The sequence below is a fragment of the Schistocerca gregaria genome, chromosome 8 (assembly GCF_023897955.1).
Source record: "Schistocerca gregaria isolate iqSchGreg1 chromosome 8, iqSchGreg1.2, whole genome shotgun sequence".
In the NCBI taxonomy this organism is placed as follows: Eukaryota; Metazoa; Arthropoda; class Insecta; order Orthoptera; family Acrididae; genus Schistocerca; species Schistocerca gregaria.
The window spans coordinates 261443366-261470416 of record NC_064927.1 but is presented as its reverse complement, the minus strand read 5'-3'; the positions used below and the strand labels follow the sequence as shown (position 1 = coordinate 261470416).

The window sequence follows — 27051 nt, the reverse complement described above, 5'->3', positions numbered from 1 at the left end:
ATCTCTAACTGTAAAATAAAACACGTTAATGTGCTCCACTGAGCGTAGGTAAAATGAGCTCTAACATGGAAATTAAGCGTTTCCGGACACATGTCGACATGAAATCTTTTCTTTATTTGTGTGTGAGGAATGTTCAAAAAATGGCTCTGAGCACTATGGGACTCAACTGCTGTGGTCATTAGTCCCCTAGAACTTAGAACTATTTAAACCTAACTAACCTAAGGACATCACACACATCCATGCCCGAGGCAGGATTCGAACCTGCGACCGTAACAGTCGTACGGTTCCGGACTGCGCGCCTAGAACCGCGAGACCACCGCGGCCGGCGAGGAATGTTTCCTGAAAGTTTGGCCGCACCTTTTGGTAACCTTGTCCATCCAAAATATCTCTGGAACAATAACAGCTATTGGAAAACGACTATCACCGGTATCAATGTAGGGCTGGGGCCCATGAATGTACATATTTGGAAACATTCTAAAACGAAAGCATATGTGTTTTTTAACACAAACTTACGTTTTTTTTAATGGACGTCCTATAGTTTTTCTTCGGCAACCCATAGCACGACAAAGCACATACACAATGGCGTTGATTGCATCGCAATATTCCCATTACATCCCGAGATATTAAGACGCGAAGTTGACGCTTGAAACACCCGACATGCGCTGCTAGCGCACGTCCTGAGGCCCAGGCGTGAACCCCATGCTGCCCGTAATCGCGATGTGATTGACATGCGTAATCACACTTCCATACTTATCAAGTGGTCCGAAACGAATAATACGGTCTGCTGCCATCCTGCATTAACGTCGTACATTCCAGCAGGTATTTATCCAATAGGCTAGGGGTGATGCTGTTCTGTAACATATCTGTGTACCGCAACGTTAGTCACAAAGTTAACATCGCTAATCGTTAATCCGTTACTAAAAAGGTAATGCCGTTCAACGTTAAAACATAACTTTACTGTAGATCTAGCGCAATTGACAGTTAATCATTCACTCGTAATAGTAAAATTCATGTTGATGGTTTTAGTGAAACGAGCAAGTGTACTAAAAGTTTTACCATTGTTTAGGTAAAAATGTTTTGATTTGGAAAGTTCAGGTAGGACATAGAAGATGAAAGTAAACATGTTTAACCAATTAGTTTTATTATCACATAATTATCAATGTTATGTTTATCTATCGCGTTAAATGACACATTGCTGCAAACAAATGTTTCTTAACATCACTGGGTAAAATGGCCCCTTGTAGAAACTTCGTCTGTGATACCAGCACTACATACTAAGCATAGCGTTCACATCTCATGCTCAAAGTGATGACCATTGGCTTGCATACATAGGGTCACTCTGCGGATGAAGGATGCCCTGCTTCGTGCTACTGTTTCCTCTTTGATGGCTGTACAAGCATCAATAATGCGTTGCTTCATGTCCTCTGGTGTTGTTGGTTCATGTTGGTAAACAGCATCCTTCACTGCTCCCCAAAGAAAATAATCGAGCGGTGTAAGGTCCGGAGAACGGACAGGCCACCTAACTGGGCCAACTCGTCCAATCCACCTATGAGGGAACTTACAGTTCAGAAGTCGTCGTGCTCGTAAGGCGTTATGTGCTGGGCATCCGTCATGCTGATACCACATGACCATTCTCCGGTTCAGAGGTACGGTGTCCAAGAGAACAGGAAGATGGTGTCGTATAAATCTGGAGTATTGTCTGCCATTTTTGATGCCATTTATAAAGAAAGGTCAGATAATAGTATCTCCAATAATCCCACACCAAACATTAACTTTCCACGGACGCTGATGCTCTACCTGACGGAGACAATTTGTATTGTCTGCGGATCAATAATGCGTATTCCTCATATTGGCAATTCCTTTGTTGGAGAATCATGCCGCGTCGGTGAAGAGAACATCTGCAAAAAAATTTGGATTAGTCATCGGTTTCTGCTGAGCCCACCGACAAAATGTTACCCTATTGCGGAAGCCATTTCCATGAAGGTCCTGGCGTAAATGAACATGGTAAGGATGAAATTTATGACGTTTAAGAACACGCTGTGCACTTTATTTCGACACACCAACTTCAAGTTCAATTTTGCCGGTGCTGATTTGAGGATTCACAGCTATGGTAGCAAGCACAGCAACTTCAGCACGTTCATCTGTGCGTGTTCTAGGACTATGTCGAGGTCTTGGATTTAAGCTTCCCGTTTCATGTAGACGAGATGTGAGACGACCAAACATCCGGTGCGAAGGCGATGGCTTGTCAGGGAATCGTCTTCTGTACAGTGGTTCTGCCTGAACAGCATTTCGTCCACCTACAACAGGGTACAGTACAGGTATGTAGAGTAGGGTAGAAAACAGACATATTAACTTAATAATCATAATGTTCGCTAACAGTACTATCAACAAACAAGCACTCTCATGAAGTATTTCCCGTCAACGTACATTCTCTATAGATCAGCAGCACTTCTACCATATCTTCATGTGTGTACATTATACTGTACAGTATAAGTTCCACAACACAACCTTTATTCACAGTGTGCCGTCACTAGATTACTCTGATGCACGACTACACTGGCAAGAGATGTACTGCACGCCAAAGCAACAACAAATGGGATGCTCGGAGGGTGGTGGAGTACAGTAGTTCGCATGGGTCGCAAATCATAAACAAGACGAAGTGGTAACTGTGGCAGTAGTGGGAACTACGTTGGACACTTGACCAGGTAGAGCCAGGCCCTGCACGACAGGCACAATGGGTCATATAACGCAGTAGATAAACCTCATTTTGGGTGTGAAGGATAAATAAGACAACCTGACGGGTGTAAACCGATCGGTACTGGTTTCATATTGTGTACGTAGATACGTAAAACGTGCATGAGGGAAACGATTATGTGCTTATGAGAGTTGATGGCAGCAGACGGTATTACTCGTTTCGGACCTCTTGATAAGTATGGAGGTGTGATTACGCATGTCAATCACATCGCGATTACGGGCAGCATGAGCCTCAGGACGTGCGCTAGCAGCGCATGTCGGGTGTTTCAAGCGTCAACTTCGTGTCTTAATATCTCGGGATGTAATGGGAATATTGCGATACAATCAACGCCGTTGTGTATGTGCTTTGTCTTGCTATGGATTGCTGAAGAAAAAATATAGGACGTCTATTTTAAAAAAAACATAAGTTTGTGTTAAAAAACATATATGCTTCCGTTTTAGAATGTTTCCAAATATGTACATTCATGGACCCCAGCCCTACATTGATACCGGTGAAAGTTGTTTTCCAATAGCTGTTATTGTTCCAGAGATATTTTGGATGGACAAGATAGCTGGGACACCCTGTATAATTACTTGGTCATCAATCAATAAATGCTATGTGGGTTTCATTATCACACTTATTTCTTTTCTATTTCAGTTGTTTTATTATGAACAGGTTTTGGGTTCAAAGTCTGGCCTTTCTAAAATCATGTTGATTTTCTGAAAGGAATTCTTCATTTATTAATATATTTTATTCTACAGATAGTTCTGGTGATATATCGTATCTACCTCTGTCATTTTCTGGCAGAAGACAGGTAGAGTCTGGCTTCGCAAACAAGGGACACAGATTGGCGGAATTGTCCCGGCAGTTACCAGTATAAATTTTCGAACTGTGTGTGGCGTCTCTCCTTTTTATCGGTGTTGTCGTTTGTCCCTGCCTTTCTGTTATGTCACAATTTTAAACATTATGTCTTCCTGAGTTCATTTTGTTACCTTCAGCTTTTTATTAACGAAAGTATGTGTAAAGCACATTTACTTTTGAGATGAAAGCAGAAGGTATTCTACCAAAGAGTCCCAGTGTTTGTAGCCGAGTTTTAAGGTTATATGTTGCAGGATGGGTTATCGAGAAGTGAGTCCAGAACTTGAGGCGATAGCAGTGAAGGAGCTGAATGAGGACCCCAAGAGGAGAGACCAGGACATCAAGCACATCAAGGACTGGCTGAGCAAGCAGCCTCACCTCAGGGCACGCGACGGTGAGTGACGTCACATAGCGGCCAAACTGGAGGAGAAAGCACGTCTGCAGGTGTCTCCATTACAGACACATTGAGCAGCTTACAGTTAATCCCACGACACTGGCCAATGTTCCCCATTTGGAGCATTCTACCCTATTTGTTGGTTGTAGATCTTGATCTAAATTTAGAGCATTCTGCCCTGTTTGTTGATTGTAGAGCATGTTCTAAATTAATTACTGTCGTTGTTCTACACTGAGATTACAAAATTCATGGGATACCTCCTACTATCGTGTCGAAGATACTTTTGTCTGAGAAGTCCAGTAACACGAGGTGGCATGGAGTTAACAATTCGTTGGAAGTTCCCTTCAGGAATACTGAGCCATGCTGCGTCTATAGGCGTTCTTAATTGTGGAAATGTTGCCGCTGCACGACTCTGTGCATGAACTGACCCCTCCATTATGTCCCATAAATGTTCGATTGAATTCATGTTGGGCGATCTGGGAGGCCAAACCATTTGCTCGAACTGTCCAGGATGTTTCTCAAACCAGTAGCGAACAACTGTGGCCTAGGACATGACATCGTTGTTTTGGAACATGAAGTCCGTGAATGGCAGCAAATGGTCTCCAAGGAGTCGAACATAGCCATTTTTAGTCAATGATGGGTTTAGTTGGACCAGAGGACCCACCCCTTTCCAAATAAACACAGCCCACACCATTATGGAGGTACCACCGGCTTGTACAGTGATAGTTGACAATTTGAGTACATAAGTTCGTAGGGTCTGCACCACACTTGAACCCTACCATCAGCACTTAGCAACTGAAATCCTCTCTGGAATGGGAAGACGTATCAAGTTGAAATTTGTATCACATATTTTGATACTCGCAAGCTCACTCGTCAAAACCTATATGGTACTTCCCGTTGGCTTAGAATCATGGAATTTGACAAGAAGTAAGGTTTCACTGTACAAGTAAAGGAAAAAAATCCAAAAATTTGGAATTTGTAATCATATCACAAAAAAAGTTGCCATTTGTTATCCTACTGTCCGCCTGTTAAGTCCTATTTTCACAGGAACGGTTGGATAATAAAGTTGAAATTTATGTCGCATACTAAGATCTACTGTCACTTGGCACTGTAATGAATGGAAGCTTCTAAGTCCATACAGCAAAAAGGTTATTTTTGTCACATATTTTGATACTCTCAAACTCACTCATCAAAACGTATATGATACTTCGCCTTTATCTAGAATCTTGAAATTTGGCAGGAACAAACGTTTCTCAGTACAAGCAAAGGGAAAAAATTGATAATTGTTAAGTTGTAATTATATCATTCGAAAAGGATATTTATTTTGTCATTTGTTGGCTGACTTCAGACTTGAAATTAAAACATTCTCAGAGATCTTGGAATCCCTGGGACCGTTGTATTGCCAGTATAAATGTCAATAACAGGTGAAAACCGAGGAGATCCTCAATTCACGGAATGGATGAACTGTCTGTGTACACAATTATTTTGTACGAAACTCTCAGTGCGTGAGTTGGTTCGGTCAAATACGTTTTTAACCAGTTTTTTGCAATGTCACTAACTTCAGAAAGCTTATTCTTTTTTTAGAAAAAGAAAAAACTCTGTACAGCTTAATGTTTTGGGCAGATGTCAAAGTGCACGTAGTCGACCCACGCGTAGAAAGATAAAACACCGAGTGAATGATGGCCTACTAGATCTGCAGACATTAGGCTATCGTGCACGTTTGAAACGTTCACTCTCGGCGTGAGACACGTCTTATGTACAGTTCTCCATTCCATGTCATTCTCTGTCCACGGTGTATACAAGGACTGAAAAATGTTTTCCGAAGGGTAGAGGACAGCAAACATGGGTGTTTATTTATAGGCAGGTTCATAGATTACAGCCCCACAAGCTGCATGCGGCGTCGCTTTGGTGTTTGTACCATTAATACACGTTGACTGTATTGCTATATGAGCTTTTAAAGTCATAATATAAATCCTTGCACCGTTTATGTAGATACTTCGATGCGGAATTTTTCTGCCTACTAATATTATTGACTAACTTAGCCTCTGCTGCATCGCTTGCATAGACTGTATGATCTGCAGAGATTTTTTTGTTTTTTTTGTTTTGTTTTTATTTTATCGAATTTTTATGTTGTTCACAAATTGCAGCACCTTCTCTTTTGATTGTACTTCTGACTGCAAACCAATTCTCGTAACTGTAGTTGAATGTTTTTGTTAATCAAGCTTTTTGCGTTCTTGTGGAGATATTTCCACAGCAACTTTCATCTCCTAAGAAATATTTCCTTATACCTAACCCAGAAGTGAACTACCAATTTTCATAAATTAAGCTTTAACATATTTTCAATTTAACCAAATATTTTCTTAAAAATTTTCATCCCCTATTGCACGCCTATAGGGCTTGGACTTCCAGAAACACTGAAACACGCATTTTTTAAATTATTTCTAACCGAGAAGTCACATACCAATTGTCATAGATGTTGCCTTAAAAATCCTGTAGTTCTTTAGCAATTACTTATTTTCAAAAAAAACTTTCACCCATTATTTTACTCCTTTAGTGGGTGAATTTCCAAAATGCAGAAACGCATATTTTTTCTGACTGAGAAACTAAATAGCAAATCTTCGTAGTTCTAGCTTCAAAATTCCCTCAATAGCAATATACTTTCAAAAAGTCTTTCATCCCCTGTTTCAAACCCTAAGGAGTGGAATTTCGGACAGTCCCTTCTGGAACGATTCCTACAGTATAAGATTCATACTCTCTCCAAACTTTAGGATTTTATTCTTAATGTTTTGATCTGAACAACGAAGAGTCAGTGAACCAGTCTCATCCGATTTCTTCCTCCTTCTTTTTTTGGTCATCAGTCTGCTGACTGGTTCGATGCGGCCCGCCACGAATTCCTCCCCTGTGCTAACCTCTTCATCTCAGAGTAGCACTTGCAACCTACGTCCTCAAATATTTGCTTGACGTATTCCAATCTCTGTCTTCCTCTACAGTTTTTGCCCTCTACAGCTCCCTCTAGTACCATGGAAGTCATTCCCTCATGTCTTAGCAGATGTCCTATCATCCTGTCCCTTCTCCTTATCAGTGTTTTCCACATATTACTTCCCTCTCCGATTCTGCGTAGAACATCCTCATTCCTTACCTTATCAGTCCTCCTAATTTTCAACATTCGTCTATAGCACCACATCTCAAATGCTTCGATTCTCTTCTGTTCCGGTTTTCCCACAGTCCATGTTTCACTACCATACAATGCTGTACTACAGACGTACATCCTCAGAAATTTCTTCCTCAAATTAAGGCCGGTATTTGATATTAGTAGACTTCTCTTGGCCAGAAATGCCTTTTTTGCCATAGCGAGTCTGCTTTTGATGTCCTCCTTGCTCCGTCCGTCATTGGTTATTTTACTGCCTAGGTAGCAGAATTCCTTAACTTCATTGACTTCGTGACCATCAATCCTGATGTTAAGTTTCTCGCTGTTCTCATTTCTACTGCTTATCATTACCTTCGTCTTTCTCCGATTTACTCTCAAACCATACTGTGTACTCATTAGACTGTTAATTCCGTTCAGCAGATCATTTAATTCTTCTTCACTTTCACTCAGGATAGCAATGTCATCAGCGAATCGTATCATTGATATCCTTTCACCTTGTATTTTAATTCCACTCCTAAAACTTTCTTTCATTTCCATCATTGTTTCCTCGATGTACAGATTGAAGAGTAGGAGCGAAAGGCTACAGCCTTGTCTTACACCCTTCTTAATACGAGAACTTCGTTCTTGATCGTCCACTCTTATTATTCACTCTTGGTTGTTGTACATATTGTATATGACCCGTCTCTCCCTATAGCTTACCCCTACTTTTTTCAGAATCTCGAACAGCTTGCACCATTTAATATTGTCGAACGCTTTTTCCAGATCTACAAATCCTATGAACGTGTCTTGATTTTAGCCTTGCTTCCATTATTAGCCGTAACGTCAGAATTGCCTCTCTCGTGCCTTTACTTTTCCTAAAGCCAAACTGATCGTCACCTAGCGCATTCTCAATTTTCTTTTCCATTCTTCTGTATATTATTCTTGTAAGCAGCTTCGATGCATGAGCTGTTAAGCTGATCGTGCGATAATTCTCGCACTTGTCAGCTCTTGCCGTCTTCGGAATTGTGTGGATGATGCTTTTCCGAAAGTCAGATGGTATGTCGCCAGACTCATGTATTCTACACACCAACGTGAATAGTCGTTTTGTTGCCACTTCCCCTAATGATTTTAGAAATTCTGATAGAATGTCATCTATCCCTTCTGCCTTATTTGACCGTAAGTCCTCCAAAGCTCTTTTAAATTCCGATTCTAATACAGGATCCCCTATCTCTTCTAAATCGACTCCTGTTTCTTCTTCTATCACATCAGACAAATCTTCACCCTCATACAGGTTTCACTGTATTCTTTCCACCTATCTGCTCTCTCCTCTGCATTTAACAGTGGAATTCCCGTTGCACTCTTAATGTTACAACCGTTGCTTTTAATGTCACCAAAGGTTGTTTTGACTTTCCTGTATGCTGAGTCTGTCCTTCCGACAGTCATATCTTTTTCGATGTCTTCACATTTTTCCTGTAGCCATTTTGTCTTAGCTTCCCTGCAATTCCTATTTATTTCATTCCTTGTATTTCTGTATTCCTGATTTTCCCGAAACATGTTTGTACTTCCTCCTTTCATCAATCAACTGAAGTATTTCTTCTGTTACCCATGGTTTCTTCACAGCTACCTTCTTTGTACCTATGTTTTCCTTCCCAACTTCTGTGATGGCCCTTTTTAGAGATGTCCATTCCTCTTCAACTGTGCTGCCTACTGTGCTATCCCTTATTGTTGTATCTATAGCATTAGAGAACTTCAAACGTATCTCGTCATTCCTTAGTGCTTCCGTATTCCACTTCTTTGCGTATTGATTCTTCCTGACTAATGTCTTGAACTTCAGCCTACTATATTGTGATCTGAGTCTATATCTGCTCCTGGGTACGCCTTACAATCCACTATCTGATTTCGGAATCTCTGCCTAACCATGATGTAATCTAATTGAAATCTTCTCGTATCTCCCGGCCTTTTCCAAGTATACCTCCTCCTCTTGTGATTCTTGAACAGGGTATTCGCTATTACTAGCTGAAACTTGTTACAGAACTCAATTAGTCTTTCTGCTCTTTCATTCCTTGCCCCAAGCCCATACTCTCCTGTAACCTTTTCTTCCACTCCTTTCCCTACAACTGCATTCCAGTCACCCATGACTATTAGATTTTCGTCCCCCTTTACATACTGCATTACCCTTTCAATATCCTCCTACACATTCTCTATCTGTTCATCTTCAGCTTGCGACGTCGGCATGTATACCTGCTGTCGGTGTTGGTCTGCTGTCGATTCTGATTAGAACAACCCAGTCACTGAACTGTTCACAGTAACACACCCTCTGCCCTACCTTCCTATTCATAACGAATCCTACACCTGTTATACCATTTTCGGCTGCTGTTGACATTACCCGACACTCATCTGACCAGAAATCCTTGTCTTCCTTCCACTTCACTTCACTGACCCCTATTATATCTAGATTGAGCCTTTGCATTTCCCTTTTCAGATTTTCTAGATTCCCTACCACGTTCAAGCTTCTGACATTCCACGCCCCGATTCGTAGAACATTATCCTTTCGTTGATTATTCAATCTTTTTCTCATAGTAACCTCCCCCTTCGCAGTCCCCTCCCGGAGATCCGAATGGGGGACTATTCCGTAATCTTTTGCCAATGGAGAGATCATCATGACACATGTCCTGCGGATACACGTTACGTGTCTTTAATGCAGTGGTTTCCATTGCCTGCTGCAGCCTCATATCGTTGATCATTGCTGATTCTTCCGCCTTTAGGGGAAATTTCCCACCCCTAGGACAAGAGAGTGCCCTGAACCTCTGTTCGCTCCACCGCCCTCTTTGACAAAGCCGTTGGCAGAATGAGGCTGACTTCTTATGCCGGAAGTCTTCGGCCGCCAATGCTGATTATTTATCAAAATTTAGGCAGTGGGGGGGATCGAATCCGGGACCGAAGACTTTTTGATTATGAATCAAAGACGCTACCCTCTTACGGGTTGAATTTCCAAAAGCCTCCGACTTACGTATGTTTTATTTCTAACAGAGAAGCCAAATATAAGTTTTCATAGGTTTCTCTTCAAAAAAACTTGCATAATGAAATATTTCTAGAAAAACTTTCATCCCAGGTTTCAAAAAACAATGAAACACTTATTTTTTTAATTTCTAACTGAGAAAACAAATTTAACTTTTCATAGATTCAGCTTTAGAAATACTTTCATAATGAAACATTTTCATAAAAAATCTCATCTCATATTCCACCCCCGCCGTGGGGAGGACCCATGTTGAGGTATGCGACGAGGTGGCCTAACAACAGGCGAGGCTGTGCCACCCGCACCCTGCCATTCGGACCGCGGGGAGCTAGGAAACGCCTGAAAACCTTCTCCAGGGTGCACGCCAACATGCGGTGTAGGCGCCCGTAGAGAGACAGGAGTGGCTGAAGGGTCGATCTGCATCGGGCCGGGGCACCCGACGGGCGAAGACGACATATGGTCCGGAGCGGGCAAGAGTTCCATGTCGGAGGACAACTGGTCACGGGAAGCGATCGGCGGCGTGTGACGCAGGGAGGCGCCCGGCGGTTGCAGCGACGTGTCCACTGCGGGCGTCGCCGGCGGGAGAACAGGCGGCGGTGGCGGTGGCGGCGGCGGCGGCGCGTCGCCATGGGGCAAAATGGAAGGCAGCGTCGGTAACACCTGGAGCTGAGGCGAGCCAGTAGATGGGTCCCCGGGGGGGCTGATCGGACGGCACCGTCGCTGAAAGCAGACGGCGAGCGGCAGATTCCGTGCGACGAAAGAGGCGCAGCTGGTTGAGATGCCGGCGCACCTCACCAGAGGTCCCCAAAACCAGATACATAGCGCGTCCGAGGCAGCGAAGAAGGTGCCCTTCGAGCCAGCCAAGTGAACCTCGGTAGTGGCGATAGTAGACAACGTCGCCCGGAGCAAAAGCAGGTGCCTGTCGCTGCACAGGAACCTGATGCGGCACATGTAGCAAAGACATCAAGGTTCGATGATGACGACCGTGGAGCAACTCAGCCGGCGAGCGACCATCTCAGGGCTGAGAGCGATACGAGGACAAAAAGAGCAATAATGCGTCCTCCCGGGAATGCGACTCTTTCAACATCTGTGACTCGAAAGTCCCGACCAATCGTTCAGCGGCACCGTTTGACTGTGGCGCAAAAGGAGGCGGACGTCAGAAGTTGAATACCATTGGCCTTGCCGAATGATTGAAGTTCTGCGGACATGAATTGTGGGCCATTGACGGAAACAATAGTCTGTGGAAAACCTTCAATGCAAAAGATAGCTGATAACGCTTGGATGGTGGCAGAGGACGTCGTGGAAGACATCCGGACAACAAAAGGAAAATTACTGAATGAATCTTCCACAACCAACCATCGAGCATCCCATAAAGGACCAGCAAAATCGATGTGTAATCGTTGCCAAGGGGAAGTGGCTTTTGGTCATGCAAAGAATTTCCGCGGTGGTGCTGACTGTTGTTCGGCACACACCATGCAAGAAAAGCACATATTCGTAATCGCGGCATCGATTCATAACCAAGTACAGTGGTGACGAGCAAATTGTTTTGTTCTCACTATACCCCAATGTCCTTGGTGGAGAAGCTGTAAGACAGAGGACTGTAACGAACGTGGGACCACGACCCTGGACTGATCATTATCAGAACGCAACAGGAAAACACCACATCGAACAAAAAGTCTCTCCTTGTGAGCAAAAAACCGGCGATCCAACGGGTCCCCGATCCGTGACTTTGACAAGGGCCATTGCGTAGCAACAAAACGCAGAACGGTAGCAAGGACAATGTCGGTAGCTGTGGCTGTAGCTACACGACGAAAATCAATCGGAAACAATTCGACCACGTCATCGGTTTCCGCATCAATGAACATGCAAGAAAGTTCGGAGGAATCAAATGCCCTATCCTTAGCAACAGGCAAGCGGGACAACGCATCGGCGTTTCCGTGCTTAGCAGTGGACCGATACAAGATATTGTAGCGGTACTGCGAGAGGAAGATGGACCAGCGAATGAATTTCTGCGCTGTACGTGGAGGTACAGGATGGTCGGATGAAAAAGCGATGTCAAAGGTTTGTGGTCTGTGATTAAAGTGACGACCATAAAAGAAATCATGAAACTTTGTAACACCAAATACGAGAGCCAATGTTTCTTTCTCGATCTGTGAATAATTTCTTTCAACAGACGAGAGCAATTTGGATGCAAAGGCAATAGGGCGATCGTGCGATCCATCTTTGTGCGCAAGCACAGCACCGATCCCTAAATCCGATGCATCCACCATCAACAAAATGGGCTTCTGGCGATCGAATGGCGTAAGGCGAGTATTGGAAAGCAACGCCTATTTCAACTGGCGAAAGGCGCGTTCGCATTCCGTCGTCCAGACGAACGGAACACCTTTACGGCGTAAGCGATGAAGCGGAGCTGAAATGGAGGAGGCATGTGGCACATATCTGTTATAAGACGTAATTTTTCCCAGCACACTCTGTAGCTGCTTCAAATTCTGCGGCGAAGGCAAGTCTTGTATGGCACAAAGGTGCGTTGGACTGGGATGTATGCCTTGAGCACTGAGTACATGCCCCAAGAATGGCAAGTCACGAGCAAAAAACACACATTTGTCCTTCAGCAAGCGAAGACCAGTTTGTCGCAAGACCTGAAATAATGTTCTGAGATTGGCCAAATGTTCTTCTTCCGTTTTTCCAGAGATCACAATATCGCCCAGATAATTTGCTGCAGTAGGGACCGACGCACAAACAGTTTGTAGATATTGCTGAAACAATGCAGGGGCGGATGCACACCCGAATGGCAGTCGTTTGAATTGATACAACCCAAAACGCGCTGGGATTCTTAGTCCACCGGTATTTACAAGAACGCATCTGCGAGCTCCAACTTCGAAAAGTATTTACCTGGGCACAGTTTGTCAAAAATATCTTCCGGGCGGGGTAAAGGAAAAGTTGCAATCACTAGTTGTGGATTCACTGTTGCCTTGAAGTCCACACAAAGTCTCAACTTTCCGGAAGGTTTTGGCAAAATTACTAAGGTTGATGCCCAGAGAGAAGGCTGCACACGTTCAATTACACCGTGTGATTCCAAATCGTGTAATGTTTTGGCGACCTCATCACGCAATGGGTGCGGAACATTGCGCGCTCTGAAAATTTTCGTTTGCGCTTTTACTTTCAGTTCCAAATGTGCTTTATAGTTCTTAGCGCAACCGAGGCCCGGTGCAAAAATGTCTGCTGATTCTGTAAGCGATAAAATTCGGACAGTACATCTGGAGAGTGCGGCGAAGCCATTACACAAGGAAATCAGGGCAATATCGATAAGAACGCGGTTTTGCCTCGTCGCCAATGTTGTGGTGGCAGGAGAGCCAACACCGTGTTACTAGAGGAGGCTGAAAGGCACGCGATTTAGCTCACGCAGGCTGGCGTGAGGTGTGGAACAGGACAAGGAAATTAGAATTTAGAAAAACGGACGTAGCTGATGGAATACTTAACTTTAATCCATTAATGGTGAACGTCGGTATTGACGGTACATAGTTCACAATATCAATAGAAACTGATCATGGCGCCTTGCTAGGTCGTAGCAAATAACGTAGCTGAAGGCTATGCTAACTATCGTCTCGGCAAATGAGAGCGTATTTAGTCAGTGAACCATTGCTAGCAAAGTCGGCTGTACAACTGGGGCGAGTGCTAGGAAGTCTCTCTAGACCTGCCGTGTGGCGGCGCTCGCTCTGCAATCACTGATAGTGGCGACACGCGGGTCCCGCGTATGCTACCGGACCGCGGCCGATTTAAAGGCTACTACCTAGCAAGTGTGGTGTCTGGCGGTGACACCACAAGATCCACACCATCTCCAAATTTCAAGTTTCTGTCCTTAGCTGTTTCGGCTGGGCTATGTTGAGGCAGTCAAACATAGCCTTTTGAATATAAAGACATCCTGGAGTGTCTATCAATTTCAGCTCATTATAAGTACACTACACAGATCAGAACTTTTTTCTCATAACATTCTCACATCTCCCGTGTTTCCTACAGTTGTATTAGTATTCAGGGTATTCTCATTCATGACAGGGCCTCTCTTTTCCAGATGACCAGTGGATTTTGACGTTCCTACGTGGCTGCAAGTTCTCCTTAGAGAAGACGAAGCAGAAGCTGGATATGTTCTATACGCTGCGGTCCGCCCTTCCAGATATTTTCATCAACCGGGATCCATTTTCACCAAAAGCACAGAAATATCTGTCTTCAGGGTAAGTATTATTGACAACTTTTTTGTGCCCTGTTGTCACGTATTGTATTTTACCGCTGCAGTAAACGCGCTACATTTAGTAAATTCGAATAAAAAAGACTCATTCTACCCCGTATGTCCATAGCCAACACTCCAAAAATAAAAAATCCGTTTAGTGACAACATCGACCCATAAAATAAATAGTTAGTCTACATTGGGAAGAATCGTATCAAAACGCTAGACAGACCAATTGTCTTCGATAACTTCTGCGGACGAATCGCTGGCGTGAAACGAGAGCTTAGACTGTGCAATATTTTCGCAGCCGAGTGAGATGACGCATTGATTAACACACTTGACTTTGACAACACGGGTTCAGGCACCCGCGAAGAAAGGTGTATTTAGGTCCCTTCTTTAAAAGTGATACGGCCTATTTACTTCCGAGCCTTCTCCAATCGTAGCTTAGATTGCGTGTCTAATGATCCTATCGCCAACGAGACGTTAACTCTCATTTCCTCCCTTTTTTTTCCTTCCTTCCTGTATGTTGACTGTGAAGTGTCTGAGAAATCTTTTCTGGCTTGAAATAAAGCAAGTACGGTACTGATTATGAAGCTTTACCAAAAACGACTGAATACCGTGTAGTAATGATATAAGTGCAGTGAACTATCGAGGCAATTAAGTTGTCAAACGTATGACAATGGAAAACTGCTGACTACCTCGACGAAAACAAAGCCAAAATAAAAATATGGTTAGTCAAGAAGCCTAAAAAACTCATCTCTTTGGCTCTTAATGGGTTCGCTGTAACCACAGTGGTAGTCAGTCAGAAGAAACCGAAATCAGTCTACAGTCAATGCACGTAAATGGTAATGAAGCTGTCATATAAGTGGTGAAGTACTTTTGGCAAGCATGAGTGTACCAGGCGGTCATTGTTAAACTTTCAGTATTTAACACGTTATACCAAGGAAACAAATTACTTTGCGAGGACCAAACGTGGTAGCATTAATGTCAAGGACATGGGGAAGAGATATAATGCATAATCAATTCAATTGGAACACTTTTAACGAGCTTCTACGTTACATCATACCGTTACATATCGGTACCATTACTGCTACAAAAGGAGCTCAATATGGCGCCCATAAGTGTCCCAAAGAGTCTGAAAGAGTAGGACTGCATTCTGCACAGCAGAATGAAGCATGTCCGTGGGTATGTTGACTACCTCTCTTGATATGCTAAGCTTCAGATGAGCACATGTGTAAATGCTCTTCTTGTAAACTCTGTCCTTCAGGTAACCCCACAACCAGAAATCACAGTTAGTGAGATCAGGTGATAGTGCCAGCCAAGAATTTGGAAACGATGGGCTGATAATTCGATCGTTTCCAGACGTATTTCGGAGAAGCAGATGAACTTGACGAGCGATGTGCGGTGGGGCCCTATCTTGGATTAAAACTCTTCAGTTGAATGAGTCTGGGACCTGTAGGGCGGATACGACATGCTGGCATACCACAGTAACGCTGGCCAGTCATACTGGGCGTCTTTGGGCCTCGAGCGCCAAACTGTCCAAAAGAGAATGGGCCGATAATGAAAGTAGCCGTGAGGCCACACCATACGGTGACTCGTTCACCATATAGAGGAATTTCACGCACTGTGACTGGAGGTGAAGATCCCCACAGTCAGCCATTCTGTGAGTTCACCTCACCCTTCGGAGAAAAATGAGCTTCCTCTGTCCAGAGGATGGTCCAGGGCCAGTCCTCGTCAACTTCAGTTTTTGCGAGGAAGTGGAGGGCGAATTCAACACGTTGTTGTGAGTCCTGTGGTGCAAGCTGCTGTATGTTATGGATCTAGTACGTATACCATTTGAAAATGGTTCGAAAGACCTTCGGTACTGAGCACCACGGGACGTTTAACTATTGCAACACACGACACTGCCTGACGATCGGGAACTGAGTGCACCGTTGTCTCCCATAGCAACAACGATTTCATCAACCACCTGTGGTGCAACCGGTCGTTTGCCTCTTCTCGGACCGACGTCCAGTTCTCCAGTAGATTCGAACTTCTCCATGATGCTCCGAACAGCAGATAGAGAAAGAGGACCCCTCCAAAATCCTTTTAGCCGGCGATATTCTCGAAGCTGAGCTGCGGCATTACTTTTGTTTCGATAATAAAGCTTCACTGATATCTCCCTGCTCCTTTTGACCAAGCTCATGTTGACACGCCAGCAAGTGCACTGCGACTAGTCAAGTGTGCTGGACTGTGAATCACGATGACTGATCATGGCACCTGGTGGCCATTGTTAGAACTGGACGGTGGCGTATGGAAATCATGCACCCCATATTCTGGACATTAATGCTGCCATGTTTGTTACTCGTGTTACGAGTAAACAGAGAAACTTTAATTATAACTTCCCGGTACTTCAAGCTCATGCAAACTGGTTACTACACGGACAGCAGAAGGAATGAAGCTGATTCGAATGGAATCACCTTAGGTATAGGCACATCAGCGTTGCTGAGGATAATCATCGACGACCCTCTATACGAACAACCATTCAAATAGCCAACAGAGGCACTTACATGTTTATACTTGTTTTAGTACCATAATGGATTCGGGATAGAACATCCAAAACTAAATCCCTATTTTAACCACAAACCATAGTCGTGATAGGTGATCCAAAACTGTTGACTGGTACTGCAACTGGGTGTTCTGTTATCCACAATATGTAATGACTGAAGATGATCAAATACTCAAAATTAGAAATACAGTTAAAATATATATATCAAAATATAAGTTGTTTTAGGTAGCGGTCACTGTAACGTATCCTTCAAATACAACCGACAAACTGCAGGGACAGCTTCCTGGCTGGAAATGGAGGAAAAAAGGTCCTATGAACATACGTCAGGAAACGGACGGTGCGCGTGCAACGACAACAAATCGTCCCGGAACACAGTACAGAGCTGAATCGCATCCATGTCACAACACATGTTCAGAGTGGCTTCCATGGGATTGCAGGTGATATAGATAGCAGCGGTTGTCATGCAGGCTACACGTAAATATACTTTGTCTTACACCATGTTGGTGGTCCAGTTCCCTGGAGCTTGCACTAGCGTTATATGAAGATGGTATCTGTTCTTTCGGACATGTCCTAACGGAGACAGTTGAAAATGTGTCTCCCGACCGGAACTCGAACCCAGGATCTCCTGCTTACACGGCAGACGCTCTATCCATCTGAGCCACCGAGGACACAGAGGATAGTGCGACTGCAGAGATTTATCCCTTGCACGCTCCCCTTGAGACCCACATTCCCAACTTAACGTCCACAAACTACATTCGTAGTGCCCCTGCCCATTACACTCATTTCTCGCGGCAGACAAACTTACCGGGTCCCGTAAGAGTTCGGGCAATGCGTGTGCATTCGCACATGTCCGAAAGAACAGATATCGTCTTCATATAGTTAAGGCTAACCGGCCATTGACCTTCTTTTGTGCAGATGTACACGAATTGCCCGAACTCTTACGGGTCTCGTTAAGATTGTCTGCCGCGAGTAATGAGTGTAATGGGCAGGGCACTACGAATGTAGTGTGTGGACATTAAGTTGGGAATGTGGGTCTCACGGGGAGCGTGCAAGGGATAAATCTCTGCAGTCGCACTATCCTATGTGCCCTTGGTGGCTCAGATAGACAGAGCGTCTGCCATGTAAGCAGGAGACTCCGGATTCGACATTTTCAACTGTCCCCGTTGATATATATATATCAACGCCTGTCGACAGCTTAGGGTCTTGATTTAATTATCATTTCTTTGTACGAACGTTCGTCTCAATACCCTGCAAATCCGGTCTTCCAAATCTGAACCACACACAGGCTGCTACCTCCTTGCACGTTCGTCTGTCTGAAAGGACCCATGGTTAGACATTGTTGTGAGATGTGGTTGGTGACTATGAGGGTACTTGTTTTGGTACAGCCGTGTTGCCCCTCGGCTGTATCCATCTGCTTGGCCGTGCACAAACACAATCTCAGCTTGTTCCCAACATGAACGCCGGACCATTCTACGCCGTACCGTATATTGCGTCAATCACACGGCCTTCAATACACGAAAAACACACGGTATGTGGCCATGCCAATTATCATTAGTCAGTGACATCTACAGTGGCAACGATCCATTTCCAGGCACATGTTCATACGACCTTTTTTCCTCCATTTCAAGTCAAGAATCCGTCCCTGCAATTTGTCGCTTTTATTGATGTTCACCCTGTGTAGTTACTTAGTGTTGTAGCGTTGTCCGCACATCACTCTTCATTAAAAGTAAGACAAAAGGCATTCGAAGCACTGGTAGAAGTATTCTTACCCTGAGAGCCGAAGAAAAGGCAATGCAGGTCGCACCACTGCGACTGGATGCTTGTTGACCACACAGGAACTTCGGACGAAAAAATGAGTAACCATCAACGACACCTCACGTTCTTACCGTAAAACAGCTGCTACAGCTTTGACATACAGTTACTGCCATCTTGGAAGGCGAGAATGCCCCAGCCGTACTCATCTGGAAGATGTGGAAGATAGTTCAAAACTTGGCCACCGAGAATGTTACGAATACATATTTGTGTTCATGTGTGCTTCACGGTAATCTGGATGAGTAGATCCAAGTCATGGTCCTATAATCACTCCAAACCCTTAACACAACCACCTCCATCCTGAACTACACCCTAAGCACACTATGGTTTGAACATCTCATTGGACCGTCGGTGACCTCGACGCCTTGTATCACCTGACAAGATGCAAAATCTCCATTTGTCGGGCCACACAACACTCTTTCAGTCAGCTACAGTCCAATTTTGTATACTGTTAGGCCCATTGAAGATATGTAGCTCTACATGCCGCTGTGACGAATGGCGTCTTGGGAAGTGCCTGACGCCAGATATTCAGTTCCCTTCGCAGTGTTCGGTCGAAGACTGTTTGAGATGTATCTGCGTTCGCTGACACTTGCTGAGAAAGAGTGATACTTGTCTCCGATCCGTATCGCTTATGATATTTTTTATGACCGTTGTTGTTACACTGAATCACATGGCTGCGAAGGATGAATTTGTTTTAGTCTACGTCAACATCTGCACCTAGCTCTGTGCTCTGCAAACCACTGTGATGTGCATAGCAAAGCGTACGTCCCACTTTTCCCGTTATTAGGGCTTTCAAAAAATTTCTGAGCACCATTGGACTTAACTTCTAAGGTCATCAGTCCCCTAGAACTTAGAACTACTTAAACCAAACTAACCTAAGGACATCCATGCCCGAACCTGCGACCGTAGCGGTCAAGCGGTTCCGAACTGTAGCGCCTTTAACCGCTTGGCCACCCCGGCCGGCTTATTAGGGCTTTCTCCCGTTGCATTCACGTATGAAATGCGGAAAAAAACGATTGTTTAAATTCCTCTGTGCCTGCAGTAATTATTGTAATCTTATCCCCTCGATCTCTGTAGGAGCGATATGCAGGAGGTTGTATCATATTCCTAGTCATCATGTAAAGCCAATTCTTGAAACTTTGGTATTAGAATTTCTCGGAGTAGTTCCCATTTATCTCCAAGAGTCTGTCAGTTCAGTTCTTTCAACATTTCAGCCACACTTTCCAGTAGCTCAAACTAATATGTTACCTTTCCTGCTGCCCTTCTCTGTATACGTTCGATATCCCCTGCGAGGCCTGTTTAGTGCGGGACCCGCACAACTGAGCAATATTCTAGGACGAATCGCATGAGTGACCTTAGGCAGTCTCCTTTGTAGACTGTTGCATTTCCCTACATTTCGGCCAATAAACGGAACACTATTACCTGCTCTACACACGACTGAGCCCATGTGATCGTTAAATTTCACGTCCTTACGAAGTGTTACACCCAGGTATTTGTATGTGTTTACAGATTATAACTGTCACTCACTTTCATTGTATTCATAGTATACTAACTTTATCCATCTTTTGAAGTGCAGATTTTTACATTTTTGAACATTTAAAGCAAGATACCAATCATTCCACCACTTTGAAGTCTTATCAATGTCTGCTTGAATGTTTGTACAGCGCCATTCAGACAATACGTCGTTGTAGATAACTGTTCAGCTAGAAAAAGTCTGACATTGCTATTAACGTTGCTCACAAGATCATTAACATACATCAGCAACAGAAAGAAACCAAAAACACCAGAAGTTACTTCTCCATTTATCGACGACTCTCCATCCAAGATAACATACTGCTCTTACCTACCAATAAATTTTCAGGCCAGTTACATGTTTCGTCTGGTATCCCACATGACTGGCAAATGGAATAGAATAATAATTAGACCCTTCTACCGATCTCACAATTCACATGATACAATTGCTGAAAGCTTCAAAGAAAAATTTGATTTCAAACACGTACCCGACTCATACGATTACAGTTGGTGGTGACTTTAATTTCCCCTCGATATGTTGGCGAACATACATGTTTAATTCCGGAGGTACCCATAAAATATCATCCGAAATTGTGCTAAACACATTCTCTGAAAATGTGACCACGGTAGTGAAAACACGCTTTACCTCTTAGCAACAAATAATCCTGAACTAATAACGAGCATGAAAACGGATTCAGGGATTAGTGAACACAGGGTTGTCGTAGCGAAACTGAATATTTTAATCCCCAAATCCTCAAAAAATAAACGAAAAGTATGACTATTCAAAAAAGCAGATAAAAGTTCACTTGACACCTTCCTGAGAGAGAACCTCTCCTTCCAGTGTAACCACGTAGGTGTAGACCAGATGTGGCTTGAATTCAAAGAAATAGTATCGGCAGCAATTGAAAGATTTATACCAAATGAATTAACAAACGACGGAGCTGATCCTCTTTGGTTCAAAATACGGGTCAGAACACTGTCGCAGAAACGACGAAGAAAACACGGCAAATTTACACGGACGCAAAATCTTCAACATTGGCAATATTTTGCAGAAACTCAAAATTTAGAGCGGACTTCAGTACGAGATGCTTACAATTGTTTCCAAAACGAATCTTTGCCTCGAAACCTGGCTAAAAATCTGAAGACATTCCTTTCGTATGTGAAGTATGCTAGCGTCAAGACAGAATCAATGCTTTCTCTGTGCGATGGCAATGGGGATACTACGGAAGACAGTGCTGTCAAAGCAGAGTTGTATTGTATTGTATGTTAACCGGGGACCTAGAAACGATGGAGAGGCTCCGTCCCCGCCGCAGCCGCAGTGGTCCACAACCCAACGACGACTACCGCAGTCCACTTCATCCCTCCACCGCGCCACACCGAACCACCCTTTCAGGGTCATTGTGCGGTTCGTACCCGGGTGGGCTCCCCTCACCCAGGGAACGTCTCACACCAGACGAGTATAACCCCTATGTTTGCGTGGTAGAGTAATGGTGGTGTACGCGTACGTGGAGAACGTCTTTTCACAACAATCGTCAACATAGTGTAGCTGGGCCGAAATCAGGGGAACCTGCCTGCATTCGCCAAAGCAGATGGAAAACCGCCTAAAAACCTTCCACAGACTGGCTGGCTCACCAGACATCGACACAAGTCCGCCAGGCGGATTCGTGCCGGGGACCAGGCGCTCCTTCCCACTCCGGAAAGCCGTGCGTTAAACCGCACGGCTAACCGGGCGCTCATAATGCTGAGTTACTATACACAGGTTTCCGAAATGCCTTCATGAAAGAAGACTATGTAAATTTTCCACAATTCGAATCAAGAACAGCTGCCAACATGAGTAACGTAGAAGCAGATATCCTTGGAGTAATGAAACACCTCAAATAACTTAACAAAAGCAAGTCTTCCGGTCCAGATTGTATGCCAGTGAGATTCCTTTCAGAGTATGCTGACAGAATATCTCCATACTTAACAATCATGTACAACAGTTCGCTCGACGAAGGATCCGTACCCAAAGGCTGGGATGTTACACAAGTCAGACCAATATTCAAGAAAGGTAGTAGGAGTAATCCACTAAATTACAGGGCAATATCATTATCGTCGGTATGCAACAGGATTTTGTAAGACATATTGTGTTCGAACATCTAAGAAAAAGGTGTATTGACACACAGTCAACACCGATATAGAAAACATCGTTCTTGTGAAACACAACTAGCTCTTTACTCGCACGAAATATTGAGTGTTATTGATAGGGGATTTCAAATTGATTCAGTATTTCTGGATTTCCCGAAGGCTTTTGACACTGTACCACACAAGCAGTTTGTAGGGAACCTGCGTGCTTATAGATTATCGTCATAGTTATGTGACTGGATTCGGGATTTCCTGTCAGAGGGGTCACAATTCGTAGTACTCGTAATTAACGGAAAGTCATCGAGTAAAACAGAAGTAATTTCTGGCGTTCCCCAAGATAGTGTTATAGGCCCTTTGCTGTTCCTTATGTATGTAAACTATTTGGAAGACAATCTGAGTAGCCGTCTTAGGTTGTTTGCAGATGACGCTGTTGTTTATCGCCTAGTAAAGTCATCAGAAGATCAAAGCAAATTGCAAAACGATTTAGAAAAAATATCTGTATGATACGAAAATTGGCAATTGACCCTAAATAATGGAAAGTGTGAGGTCATCCACATGAGTGCTAAAAGAAAACCGCTAAACTTCGGTTACATGATAAATCAGTCAAATCTAAAGGGTGGAAATTCAGCTAAATACCTAGGAATTAGAATTACGAACAACTTAAATTGAAAGTGACACATAGAAAATGTTGTGGGGAAGGCTAAACCAAGACTGCGTTTTATTGGCAGGACACTTAGGAAATGTAACAGACCTACTAAGGAGACTGCCCGAGCTTGTCCGTCCTCTTTTCGAATACTGCTGCGTTGTGTGGGATCCTTACTAGATACGATTGACGGAATACATCGAAAAAGTTCAAAAAAAAAAAAAAAAAAAAAGGCTGCACGTTTTGTATTATCGCGAAATAGGGAAGAGAGTGTCACCGAAATGATGCAGGATTTGGGATGGACATCATTAAAACAAAGGCGTTTTTGGTTGCGGCGGAATTTTCTCATAAAATTCCGATCACCAACTTCCTCCTCCGAATGCGAAAATATTTTGTTGACGCCGAGCTAAACAGGGAGAAACCATCATCATAACAAAATAAGGGAATCAGAGCTCGCACGGAAAGATACAGGTGTTCGTCTTTTCCGCACGCTAAACGAGATTGGAATAATCGAAAATTGTGAAGGTGGTTCGATGAACTCTCTGCCAGGCACTTAAATATAATTTGCAGAGTATCCATGTTGATGTAGATGATCTTACTTTTGATAACAAGCGCAGGTGTTGCACTGAGTCAAATGTTTTTCAGATATCGAGAAATACTGTGTTTACCTGACTGTCGTGATCATTGGCTTTCAGGACGTCATGTGAGAAAATTACGAGTAGGTTTCCACACGTTCATTATTTTCGAAATCTAAGCTGCACGGCATAGAGGAGGGTGTTCTATTCGTGATACCTAATTATGCTTGAGCTCAGAAAACTTTCTGAGACCCTACAACAAATGGATATCAACGATACTGGCCTATGTTGATATATCGTCAAGACGGCAGCTTCATTCACGGTGTGCTGGTGGGCACATCCAAACACGAAAGCTCCTTTCTATCATTCTGTCACGTCTCTACGTCAGCGATGGCGTGTCACGTGACCGTATGGTACCAGTCCAGCACCATTGGCAGCGCTCCAAAGTGACCAGTATGCTCTTCTAACTCGGAAATTAAAAATTTGTCCACTGCGTTTAGATAGTGATACAGGTAGTCGTAACGTAGATCCCATTGCATGTTTAGAGTAGCTCTAATTACTATAGGACATCCTACCTCTGTGCAAGTTCTTATCACTCCTGAGTCTTGCTCTAGCGTGGTACGCTCCCATTGGCAGGGTAGTAGTGGAGCTGCCTCGGAGATCGCCAGAGGGTCGCCGTGTCATCATCTGGCGGCCCCGCCTCCTGGCCCCTGGATCACTGTCAGCGGAGGACGTCAGCAGGGTGAACTTCATGAACGCCGATGCGACGCTGCACGAGGACGACGCGACCGTCATCTGCGGGGAGGTCACCATTCAGGATTTCCAGGGAACGACCATGGCCCATTTCGCCTCCTGGACACCTTGGCAGATGAAGCGTATCACCACTTGCTTCCAGGTACCTTTCACAATTTTGCTAATCTAGAACATAATGTCAAAATTCAGAATGAGATTTTCACTCAGCAGCGGAGTGTGCGCTGATATGAAACTTCCTGGCAGATTCGAGTCTCGGTCCGGCACACAGTTTTAATCTGAAAGGAAGTTTCATAATACGAAAATACCAAAGAAGTTGACTGCAAGCTCGTTGCCTCTCACACAGTCTGTTATTTGGTGCCTGGTTTCTTCGGGATTTAGGCTGCTGGTCTGCCACACTGCAACACCAGCAACAATAGTAAAAGACGAAGTTATACATCTTGTGCTTATCCTTCATAGGAAGAATAATACACTATACAGCAGGTAGCACTACTGTATGGCATAGTATGGGGTCATGTGGTTTTTCATTTTTTTTTATTTTATTTTTTTTGCTCTTTAGTCTTCTGACTACTTTCATCTGCTGGGCGCATTCCAATCTCTGTCTTTCTCTACAGTTTTTACCCCCTATTGCTCCCTCTTGTAACATGGAAGTTATTCCCTTATGGCTCAACAAATGTCTTGTCACCCTCCCCTCTTTTTGCCAGTGTTTCCCCTTTCATCTCCAAGTCTGCGCAGAACCACCTCATTATTCCTTACCTCGTCAGTCCACCTAATTTTCAATATTCTTCTGCAGCACAACATTTCAAATGTTTCGATTCTCTCCTGTTCCCGTTTTTTCTTAGTCCATGTTCCACTACCGTTCAATGTTGTACTCCAAAGGTACTTTCTCAGGAATTTCTTCCGCAAACTAAGGCCTATGTTTGAAACTAGTAAATTTCTATTGGCTTAGAATACCATTTTGCCGGTGCTAGCCTGCTTTTTATGTCCTCTTGCTCAGTCCGTCATGTGTTATTTTGCTGCGTAGTAGCAGAACTCCTTAACTTCATGTAGTTCGTGAATACCAATTCTAATGTTAAGTTTCTCGGTATTCTCATTTATGCTATTCCAATTTATGTAATTCTCTTTCCTTGCGTCTTTCTTCGATTCACTTTCAATTAGTACTCTGTTCTCATTAGACTATTCATTCCATTGAACACAGCCTGTAATTCTTATTTACTTTGACTGAGGAAAGCAATATCGTTAGCGAATATTATCGCTCATATTCTTTCTTTAATCCCACTCTTGAACCTTTCTTTTATTTCCGTTATTGCCTCTCGATGTATAGACTAAATAGTAGGAGCGAAAGACTACATCCCTGTCTTGCGTCATTTTTAATCCAGCACTTCGTTTCTGGTCTTCCAGTCTTATCCTTCGCTCTTAGTTCTTTTACATACTGTATATTACCCGTCTTTTCGTATAATTTACCCCTATTTTTCTCAGAATTTCGAACATCTTGCACTATTTTACATTGTCGAAATTTTTTTCGAGGTCAACAAATCCTATGGACATTTCTTGATTTTTCGTCAGTCTTGCTTCCACTATCAACCTCAACGTCAGAACAGCCTCTTTGACGCTTTTACCTTCCCTAAAGCTGGACTGATGGACATCTAGCTAATTCTCAACTTTCTTTTCGATTTTTCTATACACTGATTTCGTCGGCAACTTGGATGCATGAATTGTTAAGCTGATTGTGCGCTATTGTCGCCTCTTGCAATCTCCCGAAATGCATTGATAATGTCTTTCCCCAAGCTGCACTTATCCTTAGGCTTATCTCTTGGTTTCAACAACAAGTGCAGTTTCAAGCCTCTAGTGCTTACGATACCTACAGTGTAAGAGATTAATCAATTTAAAGCACGAAGTATGTCAATTTGAAGCTCAGTTTCAGACTTCACGTAACGAAGGGTGGACAAAATAAACCTAGCCAAAACATTTTCATAGGCCTAAAGACAGGGAACCCAACTTACATTATCCACAGCTGGGACAGACGATGTAAATTAGGTTTCCTTTCTTAAGGTGCATAAAATATTTTCTGGGCCAGTTTCACCTTGCCCATTCCGCAGTATAGCAAATTAGTTTACTGTGGTATTTCAGACTCTTTATATTCTTTCCTTTTTTGTTCTTTTCTTTACAGGATGGTTACCCCCTGAGAGCCAAAGGACTCCACATGATCAATGTTCCATCGGGCTTCGAGAAACTCTTCTCATTATTTGAACAGTTTTTCAAGGAGAAGATACGGAAAAGGGTGTGTACATAGGAAATCGTTCCATTTACTCCTGAATGACAACAATAGTACATGAAAAACACAAATAAACATGTTCACTCCTCAGCTTCCATTTCAGAACTAACAAGCCAGAACTCTATGCACAGCCTAATAAAAACAGACATGTAGTTGTATTTTAATATATCAACCTTCCTTCGTAGATTAATAATATGCAGGGCGCGCCGATCGCCACCGAAAGGATAGTTTTCTGGGACATTTTGTGAATATTTCAGTGTAAGAGACCTTCGTTCTCTAGTGGTTCGTTACAGAGAAATTGCATTTAGTTTTATTTTTTATGTCATTCCATGACTATTTTACTTGTAAAGTACTCTGGAGGAAAATTAGTTCTGAAGTGAACTCTGAAAACATAGACTACTGTATATTATAAACATTTATCGTCGTAAAATCCTGGATAATCTTTAGGGAAAAAGAAAACA

The 27051-nt window shown here is 43.4% G+C and overlaps 1 protein-coding gene across 1 annotated transcript in view; it reads left to right on the top strand.

The window, feature by feature from the left end:
• Window positions 1-27051, top strand: part of LOC126284743 (alpha-tocopherol transfer protein-like) — a 40985-nt gene that overhangs the window by 1164 nt on the left and 12770 nt on the right. Inside the window, exons 2-5 of the mRNA XM_049983885.1 lie at window positions 3847-3986; window positions 14199-14358; window positions 24202-24460; window positions 26486-26596. Of these exons, the coding sequence (XP_049839842.1) occupies window positions 3848-3986; window positions 14199-14358; window positions 24202-24460; window positions 26486-26596 (669 nt within the window). The 5' untranslated portion in view covers window position 3847. The remainder of the gene's footprint in view (window positions 1-3846; window positions 3987-14198; window positions 14359-24201; window positions 24461-26485; window positions 26597-27051) is intronic.